Source organism: Lithobates pipiens, unplaced genomic scaffold, assembly GCF_037356315.1.
Source record: "Lithobates pipiens isolate NorthernLeopardFrog02 unplaced genomic scaffold, aLitPip1_a1.2 Scaffold_22, whole genome shotgun sequence".
Classification (NCBI taxonomy): Eukaryota; Metazoa; Chordata; class Amphibia; order Anura; family Ranidae; genus Lithobates; species Lithobates pipiens.
Window position 1 is genome coordinate 92199917 of NW_027507784.1, and position 18584 is coordinate 92218500.

The window sequence follows — 18584 nt, forward strand, 5'->3', positions numbered from 1 at the left end:
AACAACCGCTTGCCTGACGAACTCTGCATCTGATTAATTTTATCTACATTTATATCATGGTAAACTTGCATATTTTATAATTTTTTTTTTTTAATATCTACTACTGTACTACTATTTGGGCCATTAAAGTCCTGTAAGTGGGAGCTCTTTCTCCACTTTCTAGCCTTCTTGGGATGTAGGTTCAATCCATTGGTCAACCTTACTGCCCTTTCCTCTTTGTACCAAACCCTGCATCCACCAGCTGCTTGCCTGCCGAACCCTGCATCCACCAGCTGCTTGCCTCCCGAACCCTGCATCCACCAGCTGCTTGCCTGCCAAAAGTTGCATCCACCAGCTGCTTGCCTGCCGATCTCTACATCCAACAGCTGCTTGCCTGCCAAATGTTGTATCCAACAGCCGCTTGCCTGCCAAATGTTATATCCAACAGCCGCTTGCCTGCCAATCTCTGCATCCAACAGCCGCTTGCCTGCCAATCTCTGCATCCAACAGCCGCTTGCCTGCCAATCTCTGCATCCAACAGCCACTTGCCTGCCAATCTCTGCATCCAACAGCCACTTGCCTGCCAATCTCTGCATCCAACAGCCGCTTGCCTGCCAATCTCTGCATCCAACAGCCGCTTGCCTGCCAGTCTCTGCATTATAAAGCTGGTCCGTAGATGACCTCATTTACACTGATGACATTCTGATCCTATCTCCAGTGTGTACAACAGAGACATCTTTGTACAGCAGCACTGTCAGGAGAATGGTAATGTTATAAGTACTAGCAGATTTAGATACACTTACAAATTTAAGCCGAACTCCAGCACATTTTAAGCAGTTACAGCAAAGGTTTTACATAAATAAAAGTTGATGATTGTAAGCTTACCACGTGATCAGCTGTCAGCAAAGTGCATCAGAGCTGAAACCTGAAAATTGGTCTAGGGGGCAGGAGGGGGGTTTAAGTACCCAGTAAGCAAGAGGTTAAAAGGCTTCTTTTGCTGGATGGTTGGTACTATGAAATAAATAACAGTAAGTGTGGCTACAAGAGATACATACATATATATATTTATTTTTAAATCAACTGTGTTTAATAACTTTAAAGTACTGTACAGAACCAACAGTGTGCATGCAGATTATATTTAAGAAGCTTGGGTCTTATCGGTGACATCACGGAAAGGGTTGGAAACCTTGGAGGATCGGAACGCGTCGGCCCTCTCAGCAGTTGAAGAAAAAGGGCCAAAGAACTCGGCAGCAAAAGTAAAGACATCATCTGGTTTTCTAAGGAGAAGGAACTGCATGAAGTCGCCAAGGAGAATTTTCATGTCTGGGTGCCGCCTGAGGTACGTTTCATGATCCGAGATCAGCTCTTCCTGAATGGAGACAGAAGGAGAAAATGGCAACCTGAGGTTGGTTAAAAGAATTTCTCAGGTGCACAATATGTGAGAACAGCATTTGAAAAAAAAAAAGATTCACCCAAACAAAAATCATTCTTTCGTTTGCATTCTTTAACCACTTGCCCTCCAGAAGGTTTACCCCCTTCATGACTAGGCCAATTTTTGCGATCGTGCGACGCTGTACCCAAATAAAATGTATGTCCTTATTATCTCAAAATAGAGATTTCTTTTGGGGGTATTTGATCACCTCTGTTTTTTTTATTTTGTTTGTGTGCTACAACTTTCTGCTATAAAATATCCAATAAAATATTTAAAAAAAAATCTTTGTAAAAAATATATATATATATATTTTTTTTTTATTTCTTTATAAATTTAGGCCAGTATGTATTCTGCTACATGTCTTTGGTAAAAAAAATCCCAATATGCGTATAATGATTGGTTTGCACGAAAGTTATAGCGCCTACAAACCATGTGACGCATAATAGAATTTTTATTTATTTATACTAGTAATGGCGGCGATCAGCGACTTATAGTGGCACTGCGATATTGCGGTGGGAAATCTGACGTTTTTCACGCTTTGTGGGAACCAGTGATCAGTGCTAACAATATCCGCTGTCACTAATGAAACCGGCTAGGAAGGGGCAGGGCCGTCTTTAATATTACTTGGACCCAGGGCAAAAAAATTCTTGGGGCCCCCCTCCCCCCCATGCAATTTCGCTCTCCACCTTCTCTGAGACATACAAAAAATAGCAGCTAGACTTAAAATCCGTTTACTCTATCAGATCAGGCAGTGATTGCGATTGGTTGCCAGAGGTTACAGCACATGATTTCTGTTTGTTAATTGGCTGCTAGAGATTACTGTACAGTAAAACTGCTCACTGGTTGCTATAGGTTACAGTACATCTTCTCCTCACTGCAGGGGGGGGCATGATATACGTATGAATAACACCTTTATTTACATATCATTGTCGCTGGCCTTAGCTATTTACATATGCACGTCGCTGCTATTTACATATGATTGACGGTTATTTACATGTACACACAGGGTCTGCAGGTGAGTCATCTGTACACAACAATAGGGCAGAGCTGGGCAGCATTAGTAGCAGCACTTCACACTGAGATATCGGGACACAGCAAGGGACTAAAACTTCAAGGGACAAGGGAATTTAAACTGGGATAGTTGGCAAGTATGAGGCAGCTGCTTTGGGCCCCACAACAATGACAGGGGCCCAGGGCAGCTGCCCCTTTTGCCCTGCCTTAAAGATGGCCCTGGGAAGGGGTTAACACCAGGGGCGATCAAAGGGTTAACTGTGTGCCTAGCCAGTGTTTATGTGTGTACTGTGAAGTGCTGGTTTTTATTCCCTGCTTTGCAAAGAAACAAAAACCAGCACATCCCTGCCAACAGGACAAAGCTCTGTATTGTTTACATAGGCAGAGCCCTGCGCTGTCTTCCTCCTCGCAGATTGCTGGGTCCCAGCAGTCGTCCATTGGCCAGCACCTTCTGATTGGCTTGTGCTGTGACTAATTGCTTGACAGTCGGCACCTCTACCCGGAAGTGATGGATCACGTACTAAACAGGTGATCCGGCACAGGAGAGTCGTTTTGCCGCCATACTCCTACGCAAGGCGGTCGGCAAGCGGATATTTCAATAAAAACACCACACCATGTATGTATATCAAGTCAGAGAGGGGGCCGCAACACTCCACACCGGGGGGCCGCAACACTCCACATGGGGAGGGGGGGCCCGCAACGCTCCACACGGGGAGGGGGGGACCCGCAACGCTCCACACGGGGAGGGGGGCCCGCAACGCTCCACACGGGGAGGGGGGGGCCCGCAACGCTCCACACGGGGGGCGCAACGCTCCACACGGGGGGGGGCCCCGCAACGCTCCACACGGGGGGGCCCCGCAACGCTCCACACGGGGGGGGGCCCGCAACGCTCCACACGGGGGGGCCGCAACGCTCCACGGGGGGGGGGCCCGCAACGCTCCACGGGGGGGGCCCCGCAACGCTCCACACGGGGGGGGGGGGCGCAACGCTCCACACGGGGGGGGGGGGGGCGCAACGCTCCACACGGGGGGGTGCCCGCAACGCTCCACATGGGAGGGGGGGGGCGCAGTGTTAAAAAAAAATAATAATTGGGGGTATATATAATATACACCCAGTTAGTGTCCCTGATTACTGCCACATTTTGTCATGTTACAAACAAAATTGTAATATATTTTTTTTTAACAGAAAGATTTTTATTGTTTTTGTCCTTTAAAACAAGGTGATAACATACCAGAACAATATCAGTATGGCATTTATGCAAAACAAAATCACAAGACACATAAATATCACATTCTAGGCACCCGAGAGGGTATCAAATCATAAACACAGCATCCAATAACATCGAGTCCTAACATCCCTCTCCGCCCAATAAGGGACGACAGGTTCTCCTGGTTGCATCTAGTAGGGCACAAGTACTATCTACCCCGGGGGGGGGGGGGGGGGAGGAAGGGACCGGGGCCCACAAATAATAATACGGAAAGGGGCCCATTGATACAGAAAGGATGGCACCCAGGGATCAAATCCAACCCCACAGCCCAATAACCGCCATGAGGGGGGGGGGAGGGGGAGAAGGGGGGCGGGAAGGGAGAGGAAGCCCACCTCCGATACAGGGCAAGCCAGGCATCAGGGGGGGAGCTGGCCCGCACAAGACCCACCCCGCCTAAACACGGTCAGCCGCATGCGTCAATCCAGTTTGACCAGATTTTGTCAAATTTTTTCGGACAGTTTCTACTTTCATAGGTAATACGGTACAATGGGAGGACATTGTTGATCGTTTTCCGCCACCTCGCCGCAGACGGCGGATCTGCCTGCTTCCACCGGAGTAGAATTTCCCTCCTGGCGTAAAATAGCGCGTATGTCAGGCATAGCTTGACGTAACGGTCACTCTCTATGTCATCCAGGCGACTAAGCAAAAATGTCGAGGGATCCAGTGGTATCGGCATCCCACAGACTTCTCCAAGAGCATCCGCCACTTCACTCCAGAACTGGCGCAGTCTTGGGCATGTCCAGACCATATGAAAAAACGTCCCCACCTCCGAGTCACACCTAGTACAGTTGGGGCTGAGACCCGGGTAAATGTTCGCAATCCTCTGAGGGGTATAATAGGCCCTATGAATAAATTTGAGTTGTATAAAACGGTCCCTGGCCGCAATCATAGAGGGGATGTAGGTGAGTAGGCAATCTTCCCACTCCTCCGCATCCAGAGAGGGAATATCCCCCTGCCATTTAAGTCTGGACCGGCAAGTCGTAATGTCATGGGCAACCGTCAGGTGAAGGTACAGGGAAGAGAGAGGCTTCTCCAGGCCCACCGAAATCAGCAAGCTTTCAATGGGGTCAGTCTCCAGCGCAGGGCGGGAAGGGAACTGAGCTCTAAGGGCATGATGAAGCTGCCAGTATCTAAAAATGAACGTCCCCGGTAGGTGGTAGGCCCGACGCAAGTCCCGGAACGTAGCTATCTCCCCCCTCGGCATCACCTGTCGGAGCGTCACAATCCCCCTCTTAGCCCAAGCCGCAGGGTCTGGGACCGTGAGCAGATGGGGCAGCGAAGGGTTAGCCCAGAGAGGAGTGTGGGGAGAGACGCAGCCCGGCTGCCGAACAGCCACCCTGGAAGCCTTCCACACCCGGAGCACAGTTGCCATGGGCCCAGTCACCCTAGGGTCGGCCTTTTCCCCCCTATAAGGGAGGTTGGACAGTGCCGCATAAGAGCCGAGGTGAGCGGCCTCCAGAGTAACCGCCGGATTTTGACGGGGCTGTGAGAACCACCACTGAACTGTAACCAGGACCGCCGCCCAATAGTACACTAGGAAATTAGGAAGAGCCAGACCTCCCCTTGACAGCGGGAGATACAGGATCTTCCTAGACACCCGAGGGGTCTTCCCCGCCCAGATAAAGGCCAACACCACACCATCAAGTTTGTGGAAAAAGGATCGGGGAATGGGAACCGGGGTCTGCCTAAAATAATACAAAAATTTGGGTAAGTAAATCATTTTCAGGAGATTACCTCTACCCAGAGGTGAAAGGGGGAGGTTCCTCCAGGCGACACACTTCTGCTGCAGCTGGGTGAGCAGTGGGTGTACATTCCTATCTATATAGCCCGACAGGTCTGCCCCGATCCGCACACCCAGATAGGTGAACTCTTCCACCCACTCCAGTGGAGTGCCCGTGTCTTCCCTGGGGAGAGGTCGACCTAGCGGAAACAAAACTGATTTATTCCAGTTTATGCGGATGCCCGAGTATCTGCCAAACCTGTCAAAGGTCTCCAGGGCCGCCCGCAGTGAGTCCCCAGCATCCGCCAGATACAGTAGGGAATCATCGGCGTACATGGAGATCTTATCCTCCACCACCCCTACCCGTATTCCCTTAATCGAATCATCTGCTCTAAGAAGGATAGCGAGGGGCTCCAGAGCCAGGGCGAACAAAGCCGGGGAGAGCGGGCAACCCTGTCGCGTGCCTCTCCCCAGCCTAAACGCCTCCGACAGGACCCCATTTGTCCGGACACGAGCCCCGGGCCGCTCGTAGAGCATCCGGAGCCACGCACAAATTTCAGGGCCGAATCCGAACCTAGCCAGGACCTCCCAGAGGAAGCCCCACTCGACCGAGTCGAAGGCCTTCTCAGCGTCGAGTGAGGCCACCACTCCCGACCCCCCAGGCGAAGCCAAGGCAATATTTGTGTGGAGCCGTCGGAGGTTTATATCCGTACCCCTACCCGGCATAAATCCCGTCTGGTCCGAGTGCACCAAGGCTGTGATAACAGAATTGATCCTCATGGCCAGCACCTTGGACAGGATTTTAGCGTCCACATTTAGTAGGGATATAGGACGGTATGAGGGGCAGAGGGTAGGGTCCTTCCCCGGCTTATGGATGACTACAATGACCGCCTCATGCATAGAATCCGGGAGGGTACCGTCAAGTCTGGCTCTAGTCAGCAGGGCCTGGAATTTCGGGGCTAGTTGTTCCGCGTAGAGTTTATAAAACTCCACCGGGAGGCCGTCCGGCCCCGGCGTCTTACCCGCCTGCATGGACTTCAGCGCTCTAAGTATTTCCTCAGTGGATATAGGGGCATCCAGGGCCTTAGTGTACGTGGGAGTGAGAGTCGGTATGTCAATCTCCTGGAGGTAGTCCTCCAACTCCCTCAGGTCGTAGGTCACACGGGAGCTATAGAGTTGTCTGTAGTAGGAGACAAACTCTCGGTTGATGTCCGCCGGGAGGGTCAAAATGGAGCCATCGGCCGCCCTAATCTGACTGATACTCCCACCCACCGATTGTTCCCTAGAGAGCCAGGCCAAGAGGCGTCCAGTCCGCTCCCCCTGTTCAAATATCCTCTGGGTTTGATAGAGCAGTCGTTTCTGCGTCATCTGCGTCCGCAGAAGGAGTACATCTCTCAACACCGACTGCAATCCATCATGATGGTGTGGTTCTGGGGCCCGAACATAGAGCGCCTCCCGCCTGGCTGCCTCTGCCTCCAACCTCGTAAGCTCAGCCCCACGCTCCCTCCTAACCCCCGCTATAATAGCTTGGTATTGCCCCCTCGAGTATGCTTTAAAAGCATCCCACACAGAGGAAGCGGAGGCCGAGTCAGCGTTAGATCTCCAATACGTGACCAACGCTTCCCCAAACCTCGGCTCAACCCCTTCGTCCGTGATCCAATATCTGGAGAGGCGCCATAGTCTGTCCGAAGGAGCCAGGGAAAGGTCCAGGTCAAGGAGAAGCGGGGCATGGTCCGAGATACCTCGGGGAAGAATCAGGACATCCCTGACTTTGGGAAGAACAGGGGTACCCGCGTAAATCAGATCGATTCGGGAAAACGTTCTATATGAGGCAGAATGACACGTATAGGCCCTGGTCTGGGGATGGCGTCATCTCCAGACGTCAACCAGGCCATAGGTCTCCGCCCACTCTGCCAGGCCCTGTCTGCTCACTCCCGAAGGGAGAAGCCGATCCAGACCCGCATCAGGGACGAGATTGAAATCGCCCAACAGCAAAACCCGGTCAGTAGAGAACTCTGCTATTTTGGCATTAACCTGGTTCAGTACCTGTAGGGAGGCCGGAGGTGGGAGATAGAGGCCCGCAATCACCCAGGGTTGGTTGTAAAGTAGAGCATGCATCACAATATACCTACCCCCCGGGTCAAGGGCCAGGTCAAGTAACTTAAACGGGAGGGACTTCACCACCAATATACTAACCCCCCTTGAAAAGGTAGAGTGGGTCGCATGATAGTGGTGACCCACCCATGGCTTCTTAAGGCTGAATGTTTTTTTCCCCATCAGGTGAGTCTCCTGGAACACGCAGATGTGTGGATGGTAAGATTTAATAAACTGGAACACCAATGAGCGTTTCACAGGAGAATTTAAACCTCTCGTGTTCCAGGAGAGGACCCTAAGAGAAGCCATCAACAAGGACGGAAAATAAAAGGAGATGGGAGAGTGGGACAGTGGGATATCCATCTCCCCATCCAATCACCCAGACCCGGAAGGCCAGGCACAGGACCAAACCATACAGAGCATTAGGACAATGTGACTCAGCAGTGATAATGTCGAGCATAACCCAATCACCCAACATAGAAATAAGAACAAAAAAGAACAAAAACAGGGGGTCTGCAACGGCAGACCAACACAACCCCACCAACCCCCCCACCCCGCCCATCCCCCAACTCAGCAGGAGGGCTTTTCTTCCCAAAACAACGATGGATAAATATCCACCCATGGAGGCCGTGTGCAAGAGGAGCCTTGCCTCCTGCCACATAGTTGTGGAAAAAACAGAACAGCTTCAGTCCAGCAAGGATATGAGGTGTAGATCTCCCGGAGCCCCGGGGGCACATACTTCAGGTCCAATAAAAAGGAGAAAAAAAAAAAAGAAAAAAGGAAAAAGGAAAAAAAAAAAAAAAAAAAGGGAAAATCCCTTGCAAGATCCTCAGTCCATTCCCCTCCATACGGAAAAATTCCCCAGCCACGGGGTAGTAGGAGACAGCATCCCCAAGCACTGACACGTGTCCAAGTCCCCCAGCAATCGAATAGATCCTGTCCCATCTCACATAGAGGAGGGGGGGGGAGAAAATTAGTGTGTACACCGGATGAGAAGGCAACCATGGGAGAGTCTCGGTCTGTACGAAGGTGTACACCGTCCAACCATCGAGGTGCAGGGGGGGGGGGGAGCCGTCTCAGAGGAGAGGGGAAGACACATTCGGCTAGGCAAAATCAATCAAACAGTGGGGAATGAAGATCACATACTGGGGTAGTCTCAACGCGGGAGAGTCTCAGCCCAGTCCGCAGCCTCCCGGGGCGAAGTAAAAAAGATGGATTTCTCGCCGTCTTGAACCCGCAGTCTGGCCGGGAAAAGCATACTGTATTTCACCCCCCGCTGTCGCAGCAAGCTTCTAACGTGGTCGAAGGACTTCCGCTGTCGCTGGGTCTCAACCGAGTAATCCGGGAATATGAGGATCTTTGCATTTTCAAATTTAAGTTCCCCCTGCAGCCGCGCCGCCCGGAGCACTGTGTCTCGGTCCCGGTAGTGTAGCAGTTTAAAGATGAGAGTGCGGGGTGGGGAACCCTGTGGGCCCCTGGTCGTCGGCATCCTATGGGCACGCTCAATGGAGAAGTGCGAGGAGAATTTGGCCTTAGGGAGCAGGGACGGAAGGAGCCCCTCCATAAATGACACCGGGTCCTGGCCTTCGGCTCCCTCAGGGAGACCAATCACCCGTAGATTATTGCGGCGGTTCCGGTTTTCGGCATCCTCGGCTCTTGCTTCTAGATGTCGAACCCTGACTTTCAGGGCCTGGATATCAGCAGCATGGGCCCCCTGAGCATCTTCCACCCCGGATACTCGGCGCTCAACCTCCGTCACCCGGTCACGGAACTTGTCCATGTCCCTCCTGATCAGGGCCGTCTCGGTCTGAACATGATCGATTTTTGTGGTCAGGGTGGTCTGGCAGGTAGAGATAGCCATCATCAGGGCCTCAAACGCCTCCGAGCCGGCATGGATAGCCCCGGCCGGGGGAGGATCCGTCTGCACCTCCATGTGGTTGACCGCGTGTGCGGGAGGCCAAGGAGCCGAGCGGGCAGGAGTCGAAGCGGACTTTTTCTGGCTAATCCGACGGCCACCGGGCATCGCCCAAAGCCCCTCGAGGTAGTCCTACAACGGAACGCACTGCCGGGAGTCTTCTACACCAGGGTGATAGTAGGATAAGCAGCCGGAGGCGAGAGCTCAGTTAAAACACGTCTGCTCTCGGCGCCATCTTGGACACGCCCCCGTAATATATTTTTATTGGGATTTTATGTGAGATCAACACAAAGCGGCACATAAAATTGTGAAGTGGAAGGAAAATGATAAATGGTTTTCAATTTTTTTTACAAATAAATATGTGAAAAGTGTGGTGTACATTTGTATTCAGCCCCTTTATTCTGATACCCCTAACTAAACTCTAGTGGAACCAATTGCCTTCAGAAGTTACCTAATTAGTAACTAGAGTCCATCTGTTTGTAATTTAATCTCAGTATGAATACCGCTGTTCTGTGAAGCCCTCTGAGGTTTGTTAGAGAACCTTAGACCACTTTCGCGTTGCGGCCACATTAGCGCTAAAGTGGCACAAAAATGAAAAGAGTATGGCACAATGGCAAACCTACCAAGACAAGGCCGTCCACCTAAACTGACAGGCCGGGCAAGGAGAGCAACTTTGAAAAACTCACCATGCCTCCTCCTAAAAAAAACTTTGGACTGTCTACTTTCCAAAGAGGTGTCATTTGGGGAATATTTGTACTGTCCTGGCATTTTCTGGGCCTCAAGAAATGAGAACTGCCGTCAGTACACCAGGATTGATCGATTTTCAGATATATAGCCCATCGTTAGGACTCTTTCCTAGAGTCTAAATATTATACACCGATTTGGGTTATTTTCACCAAAGAAATGGAGCAGAATACAGTTTGGCCTAAATCTATCAAGAAATATTTGCAAAATGTTATAACAGAAACAAAGAAAACATTTTTTTTTTTAATTTTCACTCTTTTTTTCCCCCGTTTATTTAGCAAAAAAAAATAAAATGTAGTGGTGATTAACAGCTTCAGTCCCAAAATATTTTACCCCCTTGGTAAAAAAATAAAAATAAAAAATTTGCAATAAGTGTATATTGATTGGTTTGTGCAAAAGTTATAGCGTCTACAAAATAGGGGATAGTTTTATGGCATTTTTATTATAATTTTTTTTTTTTACTAGTAATGGTGAGGATATGCGATTTTTATTGGGGCTTTGACATTATGACGGACACGCCGGACAATTTTGACACCTTTTTGAGACCATTGGCATTTTTACAGCGATCAGTGCTATAAAAATGCATTGATTACTGTAAAAATGTCACTGGCAGCTAAAGGGGTAACCACTAGGGGGCGATCAAGGGGTTAATGTGTTCCCTGGTGTGTGTTCTAAATAAAGGGGGGAGGGGACTGTATAGGGGAAGAGACAGATCACTGTTCATACTCTGTATGAACAGACGATCTGTCACTTCTCCCCTCAGAGAACCCGAAACTGTGTTTACACAGATCACGGTTCTCTGTGTGCTGCGAGCGATCGTGGGAGCTTGATGGTGATCGCGACCACAGGGCAATCGCATCAGCTCTGTGGGCGAGCAGGGGCATGCCCCTAGTGGCCACATGTGCGTGACCCTGCCGGGAGCTCCGGGAGTTCTACTGCGGGTCCCGCGGACTCGATTGCTGTGGGGATACCCGCGTTTGTCTCACAGAGCTGAAGAACAAGGAGATGCTAATGTAAACAAGCATCTCCTTGTTCTGCCTAGTGACACCGTCACTGATCACAGCTCCCCGTGATCGGGAGCTGTGATCAGTGAAGTGACGTTCGTAGCCCATCCCCCTAACAGTTATAAACACTCCCCAGGACACACTTAACCCCTCTCCTAGCCCCCTAGTGGTTAAACCCTTCACTGCCAGCATCATTTTTACAGTAATCAGTGCAATTTTATAGCATCAATTGCTGTATAAATGACAATGGTCCCAAAAATGTGTCAAATTTGTCCGATGTGTCCGCCATAATGTCACAGTTACGATAAAAAATAAAAAAATAAAACGCAGATCGCCGCCAATACTAGTAAAAAAAATGCCATAAAACAATCCCCTATTTTGTAGACGCTATAACTTTTGCGCAAACCAATCAATAATCGCTTATTGCCTTTTTTTTTTACCAAAAATATGTAGAAGAATACATATCTGCCTAAAATTTTTTTAATATATTTTTGGGGATTTATTATAGCAAAAAGTAAAAAATAATGTGCTTTTTTTTTTCAAAATTGTAGGTCTATTTTTGTTTATAGTGCAAAAAATAAAAACCGCAGAGGTGATCAAATACCACCAAAAGAAAGAATGTCAATTTTGTTTGGGAGCCACGTCGCACGAGCGCACAATTGTCCGTTAAAGCAACGCAGTGCCGAATTGCAAAATGTGCTCTGGTCTTTGGGCAGCAAAATGGTCCGGGGCTTAAGTGGTCAAATACCACCAAAAGAAAGTTCTATTTGAGTGAAATAAATGATAAATATGTCATATGGGTACAGTGTTGCATGACTGAGTAATTGTCATTCAAAGTGTGAGAGTGACGAAAGCTGAAAATTGGCCTGGGCAGGAAGGGGGTAAAAGCGCCCTGGTATTGAAGAGGTTATAGACGCAATGCAAAATATGCCAGTCTGACCCCAACCTGAAAGTCAGACTATACATCGCCCAACACGTACCTTTCTGTCCAGGAACTCAGAATGGAGTTGCACGTCGTCCTGCCAATTCAATGGCTGCTTCTCAAACACCGGTTTAGGATCTTGTTCCTCTGTGAATAGATTTGTGAAATAATAAAAGCTTCAGAAGCATATTCATATCACCACTATAACTAAAGTGAGTTTTGCTGCAATAAAAAAGAAAAACAAAAAGCTTCTGCAGAAGAGGAGGATGTACATTGTCCCGGCGCCTGTTCATGGAATCTTCAATCACAGCAAACCAAAGCCACCCGAAGAATCCTTACATCCGACACTTCCAGGTGGGTTGGGTACCTGGACCCCCTGCTATGATCTGTGGTTCCAACCTCCACCCTCTACGTCAAATAGCAGCAGAACCCAGAGCTCTTCAAGGCATCAAAGATATTACAGTGCCCCTTGAAAAAGTATTCATACCCCTTGAAATTTTCCACATTTTGGCACCAAAAACGTAAATATATAATAAATTAAGTCAAAATTAAAGTAAATTGGTATTTTATGTGATAGACCAACACAAAGTGGCACATAACTTGTGAAGTGGAAGGAAAATGATAAATGGTTTTTGAATTTGTTTTTACAAATAAATATGTGAAAAGTGTGGGGGGTACATTTGTATAGCGCCCCTCCGGAGTCAATACTTTGTATAACAGCCTTTCTCTGCAATTACAGCTGCAAGTCTTTATGGGGCTATCTCTACCAGCTTTGCACATCTAGAGAGGGACATTTTTGCCCATTCTTCTTTAAAAAAATATCTCAAGCTCTGTCAGATTGGATGGAGAGCGTCTGAACAGAAATTTTCAAGTCTTGCCACAGATTCTCGATTGAATTTAGGTCTGGACTTTGACTGGGCCATTCTAATACATAAATATGCTTTAATATACATTTAGTGGACCTCCAGCTGTTGCAGAACTACAAGTCCCATTAGCAATGCAAAACTCTGACAGTCACAAGCATGACACCCAGAGGCATGATGGGACTTGTAGTTTTGCAACAGCTGGAGGTCCGCTAATTGCATATCCCTGATCTAACCTATTCCATTGTAGCTCTGGCTGTATGTTTTGGGTCGTTGTCCTGCTGGAAGATGAACCTCTGCCCCAGTCTTAAGTCTTTTGCAGACTCTAAAGCCCCATACACACTATTAGATTTTCTGCTGATTTTTGTCTTCAGGTTTACCAAAACCATGTAATGCAAGGGCCTGCCTGATTGCATACACATTGAAACGCCTAAGGTTTGACCTCATATTATATGGTTTTGGTAAATCTGAAGACAAAAATCAGCAGAAAATCTGATAGTGTATATGGGTCTTTACAGGTTTTCTGCTAAGATTGTCCTGTATTTGGCTCCATCCATCTTCCCATCAACTCTGACCAGCTTCCCTGTCCCTGCTGAAGAAAAGCATCCCCACAACATGATGCTGCAACCACCATGTTTCACGGTGGGGATGGTGTGTTCAGGGTGATGTGCAGTGTTAGTTTTCCGCCACACATAGCATTTTGCTTTTAGGCCAAAAAGTAAATTTTGGTCTCATCTGGCCAGAGTACCTTCTTCCACATGTTTGCTGTGTCCTCCAACATGGCTTCTCACAAACTGCAAACGGGACTTATGGCTTTCTTCTTGCCACACTTCCATAAAGGTCAGATTTGTGACGAGCACAACTAATAGTTGTCCTGTGGACAGATTCTCCCACCTGAGCTGTGGATCTCTGCAGCTCCTCCAGAGTTACCATGGGCCTCTTGGCTGCTTCTCTGATGAATGCTCTCCTTGCCCGGCCGGTCAGTTTAGGTGGACGGCCATGTCTTGGTAGGTTTGCAGTTGTGCCATACTCTTTCCATTTTCGGATGATGGATTGAACAGAGCTCCGTGAGATGTTCAAAGCTTGGGAGATTTTTTTTATTTTAATTTTTATAACCTAACCCTGCTTTATAGTTCTCCCCAACTTTATCCCTGACCTGTCTGGTGTGTTCCTTGGCCTTCATGATGCTGTTTGTTCACAAAGGTTCTCTAACAAACCTCTGAGGGCTTCACAGAAAAGCTGAGATTACATTACACACAGGTGGACTCTATTTACTAATTAGGTGACTTCTGAAGGTGATTAGTTCAACTAGATTTTAATTAGGGGTATCAGAGTAAAGGAGGCTGAATACAAACCACACCACACTTTTCACATATTTATTTATAAAACATTTTAAAAACCATTTACCATTTTCCTTCCACTTCACAATTATGTGCCACTTTGTGTTGGTCGATCACAGAAAATCCCAATAAAATAAATTTACGTTTTTGGTTGTAACATCACACAATGTGGAGAATTTCAAGGGGTATGAATACTTTTTCAAGGCACTGTATATACCACCTGCTGCAAAGAGGAGTATAAACTTTATTTTTTTTAAGGGTGCCCTCTAATACTATGTGCATTAATGCTTACCTGAAAACATGCACCAACGTATTCAAATGTAACTGAACTCTAAAGTGAAAATGTACAATGTTATGGGGAACATTTAACAATAATAATTCTGTCTAAGCAGTCCCCTGAAAATGTAGCTTTTATCGGAAATTCCTCTTGAGAAATAGCAGTCAGTGCACTTCCTGGTATGTAAAGGGTTCCTATCCACTCCTGTACCTACAGCCTCATTTTCGTATCTCTGCAGTGCGAGATCTCAGACACTGTTGCCTCTGCTAGTCTCAGGAGATTTGGAGTGAGATTTGATGATGTCACTACAATGCAGCTCACTGTTCATGCTGGAGGCTTTGACTTGATAAAGCAAACTGCACCACTGACTCCAGGGAGCCCGTGCAGCATAGGAATCAGATATGGGCAGGAGAGGGGGTGATCATTGCGGTGTGGGAGGTGGGGGTTGGCGGGGTGCATCAATTATAAGACCCAATCCCATTGTGTGTTCTCACTGCAGCAGCTGAAAGCCGCTTCTCCTCCTCTCCCTCCTGTCAGCTGTTGCAGGGAGAAACACACAACAGGATTATTATAATTGACCCCCCCAGTGCACCCATTACCCTCCCTATCCTGGATTCGATCCCCCTGCTGCCTGGGCCCCATCTGGGGGATCTACAGGATGGGGAGTGTTCTGAATGAACACAGTGCGTGAGCTGTTTGTGTGACTGTAGCCATCTGTTACTCTATGAGGGTGGAGAAGCTGTACGAACAGCTAAATAAATAAATTGCAATCTATTAATTTGACAGGTGTCAAATTCGTAAATTCAAAATTTGGGAAATTTGTAAATTCAAAATTTGGGAAATTTGTAAATTCAAAATTTGGGAAATTTGTAAATTCAAAATTTGGGAAATTTGAAAATTCTAAATTTGGGAAATTCAAAATGAGAAAATTCGAAAGTTCAAAACTTTGGAAATTTGAAAATTCTAAATTTGGGAAATTCAAAATGAGAAAATTCAAAAGTTCAAAACTTTGGAAATTTGAAAATCCAAAAATAAGAATGGAAATATCTGAACATTCAAAAGAATGAAAAATCTGAAAAATTCAAAAACCCAAAAATCTGTAATAACTAATAAATATTAAATGATAGGTATTGGAATTTCTTTTCAAATTTGGCTGTTATTGAACGTAACGAGTATGAATTTATTCGAAGTTACGAATGCCGTATCTAAACGAATAGAACATAGCGATCTAATAATAATAAATAACAATAATAATAATAAAACCTTTTTATTATTATTTATTATTAATTTGTTCCATTCCATTTCCAAACAGCCAAATTTGAAAGGAAATTCCAATACCTATAATTTAATAGTTAGTTATTATTAGTTAGTTATTATTTAGAATTTTACTGATTTTCATTTTTTTCAGATTTTTGGATTTCCGAATTTTCAAATTCAGAAATTCGGATTCAGAATGTTTACACTAGATACTCATTACTATCATATGCCTAGCGTATTTTTGTTAATTCTTTTTTACTTGACCTATTGTTAATAAAAATATATTTTTGTACTATATCATTGTCCATTTTTGCCTGTAAAGTCCGATTTAGGGCCCTGTGGCCCTTTACCTCTTCTCTCTTCCAATCAAGTTTATACGGATGTGGCTTTAGGAGTGTAAATTCAAGTCTTGGAGCTGTCATTACCAACAAAGGATTTTGTACCAAAAGTATTAAATACATTTCAGTTAGCATCTTCAATCATTTTCCCCGTGTCATTCCATTTTTATTACACAGAACTTTGTTTCTCAACTTGTTTTGGTTGTGGCTTTACTGGTTGCAGAGCTATAGGCCTGACTCAGCAGAGAGACATGTCAGACTACTGAAGAGAGACCGCTGCTTCCACTGTGGTTGATCAGACATGACTTGGCACAAAACGAACACTTCATACAAAATGTGAGAACTGAACATAGGACGTGAATAATAGTTTTGGCACAAATTGAATTTCACTGTTTCAACCTGTTCACAGTTCAGAAAATCCCCCCGATGACACGTTTGTCCTACCTGGCTCAGACAATATGGGCATTTCCATTAGTTTGACAAAAACAGGAGAGCCGACCTGGACCCGACTAGCCAAATGCCTATGAAAAAAAAAAAAGGGAAAATAGATGGATTGGTTGGTTGGTTGGATCATTGTCATAGGGTTGTCTGACTCATAACTGAGTATAGATAAATGTTTCTATATGGTCACACATATTTATTGAACATTTGCTAAATCTATTTTCTAATTGTACTGTGTGGAGCTCCACCGAAAGCGGAACTATAATGTTCTCCAGCGCCGTGATCCCCCGGAGCTCCCCGCCAGCGTCTTCCAGTTGTTGATCCCCTCCCCCTTTATTGGCCGGCCCCAGATGATGTCACAGTTCAGTCATCTCGGTGTACAGTGCAGATAGGCAGATAAGGGAAGTTTAACGCAGAAGAGACATGGTGGAGGAGATTTACTGTACTAAACCTGGAGGGTGCAAAATCTGGTACAGCTCTGCGCAGTAACCAATCAGCTTCCAGGTTTTATTATCAAAGCTAAATTACAAAAGCTGACGCTAGAAGACGATTGTTTATCATGTACAGCTGCACCAGATTCCGAGTGCTCCAGTTTTGGTAAATCTCCTCCATGATGTCTCTTATACATTAAAGTGATATTAAAGGGAGATTAAAAAAAACAACAAACATGTCATACTTACCTGCTCTGTGCAGTGGTTTTGCACAGAGCAGCCCCAATCCTTCTCTTCTCAGGTCCCCCACCGGCGCTCCTGGCTCCTCCTATTCTCTAAGTACCCCCCGTAGTAAGCTGCTTGCTTTGGAGGCACTCACTCATGCTTGCTTCTGAGGCCCGCTCTGTGTGTTCATAAAAAACGCACAACGTGGCTCCCTCCCCCCTCACTGGCTGTAATCGACAGCAGTAGGATCCAATGGCTTCCATCTCTCAGCCAACGAGGAGGCGGTCAGCACCTGAGAATGGGGAAGCGGGGTGGTGAGATTACCATAATTTAGGGGGAAAGGGGGGAGGGACTGGAAGGTTGTAGAAAATAAGTAAACATCCTTTAAATTAAATTTGGTCTTACAGCATTGTATTCTACCCCCCCCCCCCCCCCCCCATCACCATTATAACAATATTGTTACAAGTACCGATCCCACGTCTAAAATTCTCATCTGGGTGATTGGAGAGGAGCTCCTGATGTCCAAAAAAGTCTCACTTGATGATTTTTATCGTTTATTAAAAATAAAAATATGCAATTAGAACTAACGTGTTTCGGGGGAATTGCATCCCCCTTCTTCAGGGCTGTATTTCTTGGAATGTGGTTAGACTCAGAGGGTTAAATATATTCGATCAGCTGGGGTTGTGATCATACTGCAAAGCCGCTGCTTGAATATATTTAACCCTCTTACTAGTCTTACTATAAGAAATACAGCTCTGAAGACGGGAAATGCAATTCCCCCCAAATGTGTTGGCTCTACTTGTATACTTTTATCTTCAATAAACTATAAAAATCAATAGGTGAGACTTTTTTTTGGGACATCTGGGACTCCAATCACCCAATTGTTCCCCATGGTAACACCCTCCCCCCCCCCCCATTTTCTTTATCAAAAAAGGTAGCAGCCCTAGACCCCATCAGTCTATCACCTACTACCTACTATTGGGAGATAACCCAATGGAATAAATTCCCTTTATACCCTCCACACAGCAATCTGCCCCCAGCGGCACCAGTCCAGCGATGTCTTCCACCAAAACGTGAAATTCTCACCTAGGAGAGAACTTCCTGCCTACAGCTCCTGGGAAACACATCACATGTTCCAGGAGACTGCGGGACCAGTCTGAAAACACAGCAAGATCTTGCACATTTGCAGTGGGGAGTTGGCTGTGAAGTAGCAGGAAGTCACAGCCAGTTCCCACATCCAAGATGGCGGCATCATAAATCTGAAGCCGGACAAAGGATTGGCTCCAGTGAAGACACAGCAGGACTCCTGGGCTGGTAAGTGTCC

General features: G+C 46.7%; 1 protein-coding gene and 1 long non-coding RNA gene across 2 annotated transcripts in view; both read right to left on the reverse strand.

Moving 5' to 3' along the window:
* Positions 1-18584, reverse strand: part of LOC143923946 (uncharacterized) — a 281712-nt gene that overhangs the window by 185988 nt on the left and 77140 nt on the right. The gene's annotated exons all lie outside the window — the stretch shown is intronic.
* LOC143923943 (ciliogenesis-associated TTC17-interacting protein-like) overlaps positions 1028-18584 on the reverse strand; it is a 41433-nt gene continuing 23876 nt past the window's right edge. Inside the window, exons 8-10 of the mRNA XM_077447891.1 lie at positions 16608-16684; positions 12147-12235; positions 1028-1348 (exon numbers count right to left, since the gene is read on the reverse strand). Of these exons, the coding sequence (XP_077304017.1) occupies positions 1118-1348; positions 12147-12235; positions 16608-16684 (397 nt within the window). The 3' untranslated portion in view covers positions 1028-1117. The remainder of the gene's footprint in view (positions 1349-12146; positions 12236-16607; positions 16685-18584) is intronic.